The sequence below is a fragment of the Chironomus tepperi genome, unplaced genomic scaffold, assembly GCF_022539635.2.
Source record: "Chironomus tepperi strain 1889 unplaced genomic scaffold, CSIRO-AGI_Ctep_v1 contig_445, whole genome shotgun sequence".
NCBI lineage: Eukaryota > Metazoa > Arthropoda > Insecta > Diptera > Chironomidae > Chironomus > Chironomus tepperi.
This window is the reverse complement of record NW_027226567.1, coordinates 2,848,709-2,859,293: the sequence shown is the minus strand read 5'-3', so window position 1 is coordinate 2,859,293 and position 10,585 is coordinate 2,848,709. Positions and strand designations below refer to the sequence as shown.

General features: G+C 32.0%; 1 protein-coding gene across 1 annotated transcript; it reads left to right on the top strand.

Moving 5' to 3' along the window:
• Window positions 1-1,425: 1,425 nt before the first annotated feature.
• On the top strand, window positions 1,426-9,417 carry LOC139098329 (uncharacterized). The gene is made up of 7 exons (XM_070650482.1): window positions 1,426-1,597; window positions 5,662-5,814; window positions 5,931-6,104; window positions 7,820-7,927; window positions 8,006-8,035; window positions 8,773-8,802; window positions 8,943-9,417. The coding sequence occupies exons 2-7, from the start codon at window positions 5,707-5,709 to the stop codon at window positions 9,030-9,032; spliced, it is 540 nt and encodes a 179-aa protein (XP_070506583.1). The 5' UTR covers window positions 1,426-1,597; window positions 5,662-5,706; the 3' UTR covers window positions 9,033-9,417.
• The last annotated feature ends 1,168 nt before the right edge of the window (window positions 9,418-10,585 follow it).

Below are 10,585 nucleotides of genomic sequence, written 5' to 3'. Positions count from 1 at the left end.
TTCAAGGCAATCCTGAGTGTGAGAAGCTGTGATCAGTCGACCTGTAAATTAATAAAATGTCTTACTTAAGCTAGACATACCCATTGTCGACTGATCACTGCCTGTTTCACTCGAAATAGGATTTAAAATGTTGACAATTGTAGTTTTAAAGCAAGAGTAAAACCCATGTAATCGAGTTGATAAGTAATAGACCTGAAATTCCTCTTTTGTGAGTATGATTCCATTCACAAATTATTTCTCAATAAATAGTTATGTTCCCAAAAATTTTCTCTTAAGATAATCCGGAAAGCACAAGTTAAAAGAATTCAACACTAGCCTGCGACAGGTTGGTGTATAGCCGGATTTGGATCCTAGAATTGACACCAAATTGAGACGATAATTTATTCAGTTCAAATTATTGTAGTAACAATTTAGGGATAATATGGTCATGCAAACTCAAATTAGTGTTGCAGTTATTAATGACTTGTAAATCAAACATTCTATATTTAGAAGGCGTAAATCCTCATTCATTGTCTCCTTTAATAGCAACATGAATCACATTTGTATTTTAAGAATGCATGAGAATTCTAATTTAGAGTTGTCATTAATCATCGCTCTTATTTTTAACGCAAAAAAAAAACTCTTGAATGACGTCATAAATTCCCAACGACATTAAAATTCTATCTAACAAAAGAATAAGAAGGAAGCAGCAACACAATTAAGAAATGTATATCCAAAAATAAAAAAAATCAATACAAAGGAAAACTCAAATAAATGAATGTAAAAATTGTTTTATATTTCAGCATCAACAGAACAAGGAGTTTCATCCTCAAAATAATAAAACGTAGGATTATCATTCAATCAAATTACAATCCCCAAAGCTACATCAAAATTAATGACGATTCTTTACATCGAGAACTAGCAATAAAATTCGAAACGCAACAGATAGACAATAAAAAACTAGATTAAATGCTGATTCTCAATAAAGTAATTCCCAAAAGTCAGCATAAACTATGAAAAAATTCCTCGCAACTTTTCAATTAATTCCTGCATGAAAATAAAGCCAAAAAGAAATCCACGACACGATAATTTGTTAAGCAAATATTTCATTCTAACCAAAAATAACAATGAGGTAAGAATAGGCGCCCCATGTAGAGTCAGAATAAAAAAAAATAGCAAGAAGTCACCGTACCATGTGGCTTTATTGATGACATCTTACTCATCTGTTCTTCGCATTGGAAATTTGCTGATTCCAGACAAAAAATTGAGAGAAAATCTGAGAGAAATTTTTCCAGCATTTCCACAATCATTTTTACTCAATTCTTAACAGGAAACATCCATGCCAAAATAAAAAAAAATATATAGCAAGAATGCATACACAAAAAAAAAGACTAAAGAATCATTTTCAGTTTGGCAGTAAAGCACAAAATGTTAGGATATAAAGTGAGTACCGCGATGAAATCAGTATCATTCGATAAACATTTTTCGAGAGGTGATGGTCGAGATATTGTATCAACATCCGGAATTAAATCGAAATGACATTACGTATTCGAGAGTAAATGGAAATAAATGATTTTTTTTTTGTGTTTTGTGATTTGTGGAATAAATAAAAATTGAGGTGCGGATGGATTTGATTTTGTGATGTGATGGATATTTAATATTTTTTGAAAGAATTTGGAACAAATTTGTGAAAATTTATTTAATTTGTTGGAGTGCTGGAGTTTCCGAATTTAATAATTGTGTTTAAATCAAGATTCAAAACTATGAATGCTAATTGGATCGAAAAGGCTATAATCTGGTCTCATGTCAACGTGATTCAGAATAAATTCAATAAAATCTGATTTCAGGTCAGAGACAAATCGGACTAGGATCTTATTTTAGACTGAAAATCCGGCTCTAGGTCAAAGTTACTCTAGCTTAAGGCCAGAGACAAGTCAACCTAAAGCCAGATTTTTGACTCAAAATTCGACCTCAGGTTAGAGTGACTCAAGCTTCAGGCCAGAGTCAAGTCAACCTAAAGCCAGATTTTAGACTGAAAATCCTTTCTCAAGTCGGTGATACTCAAGCTTAAGACCAAAGTCAAATTGGCCTAGGGCCAGATTTTGGGACTTTTCTATGCCATGTGCTTTCTTGGAAAGTCAACAAAAAAAATTAATTCCATAATTTTAAGAAAATTTTTCTATTGAAAAAAATTTAAGTTGGTAGAAAGCAGAGCTCAAAATTGTCTTGAATTTTCTTTGAAGTCAGTCAAATCGAGCTCTGCTAAAAGTGAAAAATACTAATTATTCAAAAAATCTAAACGTCTTATTTATCATCTGACAGAGATTGAAGTCGATTCAATTTTTACATGGAGTCGAGTCGACTAAACTCGACTATTTAAATCAAAACCCTAGTCGACTTCTAGGTCTGTCATCTGATAGTTCCCCAAAAACAATCAAATCATAATCAATCAATTTGACATCATCTCTAGTTCTAAATTGCTGAATGACGATGCATTTTGATGATTTTATTGTATTTAATAAACAAGTTATAATTATCTTAAACAATCAACTTTGAAGGATCTCATCATCTTCATGACAAGATCATGACAATAACAAATTAAATTCTGTGTTCATAAATTGGGCTCGTTTAAAGCTTGAGATGATTTTTTGGGTTCATAATCCTCAAATTCTTTTTTTTTTTGTGTGTTAAAGAAGTTGGCAGAATTGCAAGAATTTTTGTGGAAGGTACTGACTTGGAAACTTTTAAATTCATTTCTTTTTCAAATTAAAGTTTGAAATTAAAGAGCTTTAAATTCATTTTGAGCTTTAAATTCATTCTGAACGAACTTTAAATTCAGATCAATTTAATTAAATTTTTAAACAATGAATTTTCAATTAAACAGTTTGATTAGCTTAATAAAGTTGGAAACAAAGTTTAACGTTGCACACAAAAAAGTTTAACAATAAAAGCCGAGTTTAATGTTGGACAAAAGTTGATACTTTTTATGAAATTTCGATTTGATTTCAAGATTTGAGGGAAAATTTTGGGGGGAAACGAAAGGAAATGTTTGAGTTTTTCGAATAAAGAAATTATGTTTAGGACTTCTGGTTGCGGCTTTTTTGAAGTTTTGACAATTTTATAGACAAAAATCCATTTTTTTTTTGAAATTCTCAAATTTTATTTTTTCGAATTTTTAAAGTTGTCAATTTTCAAAAAATCCTAAAAGCAAGGCAATATTACTAAAAGTCACCATATACTTCCTTCCACCTTAACCTTCCACTCAGCTCATAATCCAACAAAAATTCCTCATAACGAACGAGTAAAAGTATAAAAGCATCAAATGAAAATAAAAGGAACACAATTAAGAATTCTAATCGCACATTCACTGTGATAAGAAGTAGAAATAACACTCAAGACAGCTTTAATAGCATTTGAAAGTACGTAATTAAGCAGAAAAAAAGGAACGAAAAGTTGTTAAAGTAAATTACAATAGTCGAAATTGCAATGCATCATTAACTCCAATGAGAAACGTAAAGGAACTTAACCCGTTTCACTTTAAATTATAATTTTCATCGTCACTCCGTCCTCTTGTTGCTTTAAAAAGAAATTATCAATTTTTATCGGAAAAATTCTTCTTTTTTCCCAGCAGTGCTGAAAATGTGAATGAGAAGCATGTGAAACGAGAGGGAATAAGAAGAAGATAACTGATTGTGCCGTGTTTAAATAGCAAAAAAGGGGAAAATTTTTGTTGTACAAAGCTGAAGCACATGTGAGAGCTTTTTTGTTACTTCCGATAAAACTTTATCAACGCGTTTTGTTAAAGAAAAAAAAAATTGTTAAATTTTTAATGAATATTAAATAGAAGAACTAGTGATTTAGTTGTTAGCTCGTGAATTTTTCATTTGTTATTATTGTTGTGGAACCTCATGTGGTTGATTTTGAATGGAAAAATTAATTTTTTTTGTGTAGAAAATTAATTGAGAAAGTTTGGAGTTTGAATAAAAAGTGTTTATTTAACCGCTTAAAGTTGGATGGTTTAGTTGATTCATTGGCTGGGAAAGGTGGGATTATCTGTGTGTGCTTTATCAAAATTTGGTAAAAATGGAAAAGGATTGTAGTTGGACTTTGGATTGCGTTTAGTATTGAGTGGAGTCCGACTCATAAAATCCTTGAAATTACTTAATAAATTTAATGAAAAGTTTATGTATAGAAATTAAAAAAATTCAAAATTTATTCAAAATCATCCCCGAGCAGCACAATGCGAAGACACAATGCTACGGTAGGAGCCGTCAGGGTGACTCAATTATAACGACGACGACAATTTCTTCATGAAAAATCCTAGAAAATTGAAGAGTTTTTTTTTCCAAAAGTGTGGTGAAGCAGCTAATTCTAGTGGGCATGGTGCGTTGTTCGGTCTAGAGCTCATACTCAAAACTTAATAATTAACTTTATAAGACTCAATTGGCTGGCACATAGTGTCCATGAACTGTTAACTGCCATTAAAACCGTCATTTAAATGCCATGAAAGTCATCATCTACTAAGAAAAACTTGTGCCGATCTGGAAAGTCAGTTAAAACTTAAATTCGACTCTCCTTCAAAATCTCTTTAAAAACACAGCATAAATTCAACCTTATTAAAGTCAAAAATCATTCTTTAAATCATTAAAACTCGACAATTTCACAGTATATATACTTCCTTTGTCCTCCATTCATTAAAAATAAAATATATATTCAAAAAAAAGTCATGAATATTCCATAATTATCAACACAAAGTTGTGTAAAACAACAAAAAAAATCCAAGTTAAAAGGGAAGGAAGTGAAATCCTCATTAAATACAGGAATTTTATTTATGAACCTGAAAAAAAATGAAATTTAAATTAAAAGAGTCTTTTCAGAATATTTTTTATTCCGTGCTGAATGCTGGCAGAGAAATTTAATATTTTCAAGCTTCTGTTTCATTCTTGGAATTTAACTTCATATTATTTTGATGTGGAAAGTATGAAGAAAATGATGAAGTAGAAAGTCGTGCATTTCTTTGAATTTATACTCTGGAGTCTTTCCTCGGTGAAAGATACCTGATAGGTATATATTTTCATTGTTGTCCTAGTGACTGGAAATGCCAAATAGGCACCAAATTGGTTTGGATTTTACCAGTAGTAATCAACCTTCTTTATTTGAAGTTGACCTAGACTGAATGCACACATGACATGGCATTTCCTGAAGCTTTGGGCGACAAACTAGAGTACTGCGACAGCCATGTTGCCCACCATTGAATTATACTGATCACTCCAAGCAGCACAGCATGTTCACTAGGGCATCGCTACGTTACCGTATTACGGGAAGATGCAAAGCTGCCCAGATGGCACTGTGAAGGCTGATTTTGATCCATTTCTACGGCAAAAAAATTGGATTCACTACATTGTGCAGCTCAGGTCCTTGTCGTTGTGTCGACAACAATTCATCGTATGCTGATCGAGATTGCATCAATAATATGAACCAACTTCTGTTTTTAGTCCTGAAATTTCAAAAGAAAAATGCTTCAGCAATTAAACTCGACAGAATATTTTCTATGCTTCAACATCTAAATCCACTCCAACATAGCGTTACATAAATTTTCACACCTAAAATCGTAGCATTTATGCCACTAACAAAACTTTTTCATCCTAAAAAATGACTCTTAAAACTTATTTTTTTCTATAGGTTAAATAAAATCACTGGCAGTGTTGACCATACACAAAAAAAAACATGAAAACAACAGTCCTCTACCATTATCATCGACCGGAGCGACGAAACGGACTATGTCGAACTTTTAACACAAAGCATTGTGCAATAACAAGTGCAATTTATAGTTTGGTATGTCGACAAAGAACAAACAAACTAAAAAAAATCTATCTTTTGTTGGATATAGCTTGAATAATCATAAACATTAACTTTTTTCTACTTTATAATGCTTTCGTGACTATGGACAGAACGTTTCAATTCTCGTAGTGCTGCTATACTCGTGGCAAATCAATGTAAATACAAGAAAATCTCAGATACTTGGAGATGTATATTATGGAGTTCAAATAAGTTATTATGCAATTATAGGAAGTCATTTATCTATAATAGTACTCAGTGTGGTGCTGTTTGTGGGAATAAATGCAGTGAGTATTGTGAATTGTTCCTTATTTTTTGATAGTTTTGATGGAAAATTGAGTTTTGGGACTTTAGTAGACGAGTGATAAGGAACTCTTTTTGAGTGGACTTTAGTTGCTTCTTTCAGAGACTCAGGTTCGATTCAAGGTTGTCCAAATGCTTGATTAATCAAAATTGACTAAATGTGGCTAAATAGCTTCATACTTGCAGTTCGATTATGAGTAATATTAATTATTTTAGCTTAGTTTAACTTAATATCTGAAAATTGCAGATCTTTAAATGCTTTATATAAGTCGAATAATTTTGTGTCACTAACCAAACTCAACTGGCACACATTAAAATGTGACAGGTGTCATCTTGGTGATATATAGAAACAGTTAGCAGAAAACAGACATATTTATGAGCTGGTTGTCACTTAGGTTTAAGTATGCTGCCGTTCTGGCGCCTTAGTTGCAAAATTTCAGTGTTTATCGATCTGATGTTGTTCCTAGCAGACAAAGATCCATGCTTTTAGCTTCTGAATTGATATTCCCGTACCATGAAAGCATGCTCTTTGTCTGATAGAGTTCCGGCTTGGTTCCGGCCAAGTTTTTAACAAATTCTGAGCTTATACATAATATATTTAATATATTTTCATCATTATGACATCAAACTCAACTTTCAAGTTCTAACCAGCATCAATGTTGGCTTCTTTGTCGGAAACTTGAACAATATTATCGCTTTAAAACATGAAACATCATAGCTGCACATTTTAATTGCTTTTTCTAAAAATGATGTCAAATTAAAAACTTGATTCTGAGTCATTTTACATAACTTACCGTTACTGACAACGAGGAAAATTGTGGCTTGTCGCTGCACAAACTTCACACGTTTATGCAATTGAAAACTTTTTTTAGTGTTAAAAAATTGTCAATCAGGATGACACAAAAAATTATTACATGAGCATCTCCATCCGTAGAAGAACTTCAGCAATTACAACTACTTTTTTTTTAAAATTTATGGATATATTTTAATTAAAGCATTCACAAAAAAATATCATAAAAGTTTCTGTGAGTGGGAACAAAAAAAGTCACAGGTGTTTTGGTATTTATTTAAGGCATTTTATGATCATGAAAAGTTTTTCATTTAAATATTTATAATGTTTTATCCTATAAATACTTGATGATTATGGAAGTTTTCTGATGAGTGCTGAAATTTCATTAAATTTTTTGAATTTTTTAAGAGATTATGCAAATATTTTTGGGGAGACTTAAAGGTTAAAAAGTCATGAAATTCTAATTTTATTGAGGATTTTTAATTTAGTGATGTAAAATTGGAACTTGAAGTTGATTCCGACTTTTTATAAGGATAATTGGAACAGGCTGTAGTTAGTCGACTATATGGCTAGTTACTCGAGCAAAACAAATGCAGAAGGCTCTGCCACGAAGCTTTTATGGCTCCTAAAACCTCTAATTAATGCCTAATTGAAACCACCTAAAGTTGGCAGTCATATGGACGCCAAATGGAGCTCAAGTTAAGAACTTGACAGTTGCCCTGATATGAGTACTCTCAGGATGAAGTCGAGTCAACTTTTCTTTCCAAAATCCAATTCAACTCCAAGCTCTAAGTTCAACTTTACTAAAAATTTCTCACTTCCCCCCATTTTCCACTCCTCAAAACTACTCAATTCATTCAATTTAAATCCAATTAAAAATTCAAATTAATGACAATTCATTCCAATTAGGAAAATATTCCACTCATCGCACCATGGATGATCGGAATCCTATTATTTATGTCAATAGAAGGAATTTGTACAGTATACGCAAATGTGCTTCGTGATCACATAAATGGAGTAAGTGCTTCGAGTTATTTAACATTTTATGAAATGAGTTTTTTAATTAATTCCGTTCTCATTTCTTCATTTTCTTAGCATTTCGATGGTCTCTGTAAAGCTGAAGTTGTAAGTATCAGAGGAAATATGATGAAAAATAACATTTTTTATAATTAATTCAACTGCAATTCGAGTGCTCGGTGGTGATGCCGTATGGTGTTTTAGCATACTTTTGTGCTGGATAAATGAAGGATTTGGGAAGCATTTTGGGATTTTTGTGAGAAATTTTAGTTGATTGAGCATTTAGTGACAGTAATCAAGTCAAACAGCTTAATGTAGTCGTTAGGGCTTTAATTTATTGACGACCAGATGTTAATGTGCCTTTGTTGCACTTTGAAGGCTCTTTTGGAACAATTTTTATGAAGAATAATAAAATAAGTCATTGCTTGCCATTTTGTTAAGTTTAAATTAAGCTTCAAGTTACCTGTTAGTAGCTATAGCTCCTTAAATGACAGAAAATCTTGAATTTTTGGCATTTTTTGCAGATGGCTCTAAGATCCTTGCTCAATAAGTAAATGCAAGCAATTAGCATACTGTTTAGTGTTGCAGGATCTTTGTTACAGCTTCGAGATTGCAATTGAAATGAAAATGTAAAACAAGATGACTTTATTAAGTCAAAAACCAACCTAATGCACAAATATGCGCTCTTAACATCTCAAACCATCAACATACATCCATTCAACTAACATTTTTTCCCTTTTTTCTCTCTCTTTTCATTTCATCCTTTTTTCATTCACTGATGCTGTTTTTAAAACGTTATTTAATACTGCTGTATGCTGACTGCTCATAACGGCTAATGTATACAGATATTTTTCATAGCTCGGGCAATTTTTAATGTAAGTTTTTTTCATATCCATTTTTACAAAAAAGGATAACACGAAACATTCAAATTTCCTGAATTGAAAAAAACATTCATTACACAAAAATAATTCCTTCCTCTTATTTCCATTGCTTGTTGCCATATTTTATTTCACAGAGTATCGCAATTTATGCTGTCGTAAAATACTATCATGTCATTCGTTCCGGAATTTCTTTTAAAGCAAATGAAACTGTTATTGAACTCTGACATAGCAGCAGCTTTGGATCGGATGATGAGAATAAGTCATCAACTACAATTTCCTTATGCAATGATGACGATGAGGATGAAAGTGCAGACAGTAATAATATGAATGTTACGAGCTTTACGAATGATGATATATTTGACTGTTTTGAGGATGCTAGAGTACATAAATGTCGTGTGGAAATGAAACGAGCGGCTGATGAGGGAAGTGATGAAAATGACTCACTACTCGTTGACTATGATGTTGATTCTGTCGTGTCATTATGATTTAAGAAATATAAATAATGTACAACAAGTTAGACTACTTGCTTTATGTTCTTCCTTTTGACAAATAAACAATGGATGAGATGTATAAAAGTTTTGGAAATAAAAGAAAAATGTTAATTTTACAATAAAAGGAAAATTTATTCATCCGGAATTTTAATATACTGCAATTCTGTTTTGTTGCTTTATGGAAATGTTTTATGGACTTTTTGAATGGAACCAAAAAATGGTAAATTATTTTAATTTCTTCTTCTTAGGCTTCTATGCAGATGAAGTTGTGTAGCATGAAGAATGGGATATGGAGATGTTTTACTAGATTTCAATTACAGGTATGGAAATTTTGTTAATCTTGTGTTTTAAGTGTTATGGAAGCTTTGTTTAGAATACCTTAATTCTCAAGGCATAACCATAGTCCCGTCAAACCAAGTATTGCTACAAAGAGCTGGTCAGGAAAACATTAAATGGGAAATACTAAAGCGAAATTATAACTTGAATTTTAAGTGTCATGACTCATGAGGATGCCCAGGTACTCAAATGATACGTAAGGTCCTGTCAAATCAAGTATTGCTTCAAATAGTTGACCAGGAAGACATTAGTTGGTCATATACGTTCAAAAACTAAACAGTAGAGAAAGTATCGTAAATGTATCGTGGAATGAAAACTTGATGGAAACACAAACTTTGTTCACCGTCCTTGGTTGCAATCCACAAGAAAAAGAAAACCAGTTGCTCCAAAAGCAACAAGGCGTAAACAGAGAATTTTTACAAGCTTTGTGGTATGGTCAGTAATAAAATCAGATCGAAAGTCTTTTGTAACAACCTAAGCTCTAAGTCAGAGCATGGTTCCAGGAAGGAGGTACTCAAGGTTCATAAGCATTCAAAATCAGTTCTCATCAATCAATTTTTATTAAATTCTTCATTCCTGAGTGGATAAGAATCCTTTAAACCAGTTAAAGGCAAGATAATGCCTAGCTAATGACTAGTTCTCACCGTTCTTTCTCTTCTCTGGATTAACATCCCTAACATCACCTCCTACACGAAATAGACAAAACAGAACATTAAAGTGCATTATCTGACAAAAAAATTCCTCACGTATGTCTTTTTACGATCCTATACCTTATCATCCTTAAGAAAATAACATCCCACATTCCCATTGTGCTTAAGTTTTAATATCTATTCACGTAATAATGTCATAACGTATTCACAGAAAATGCTCACATAAATTATAAAGCACATGACATTATGACGTACTTGCAAACAGCGGAAGAGCTGCGAGAAGCAGAATATGATACCAAA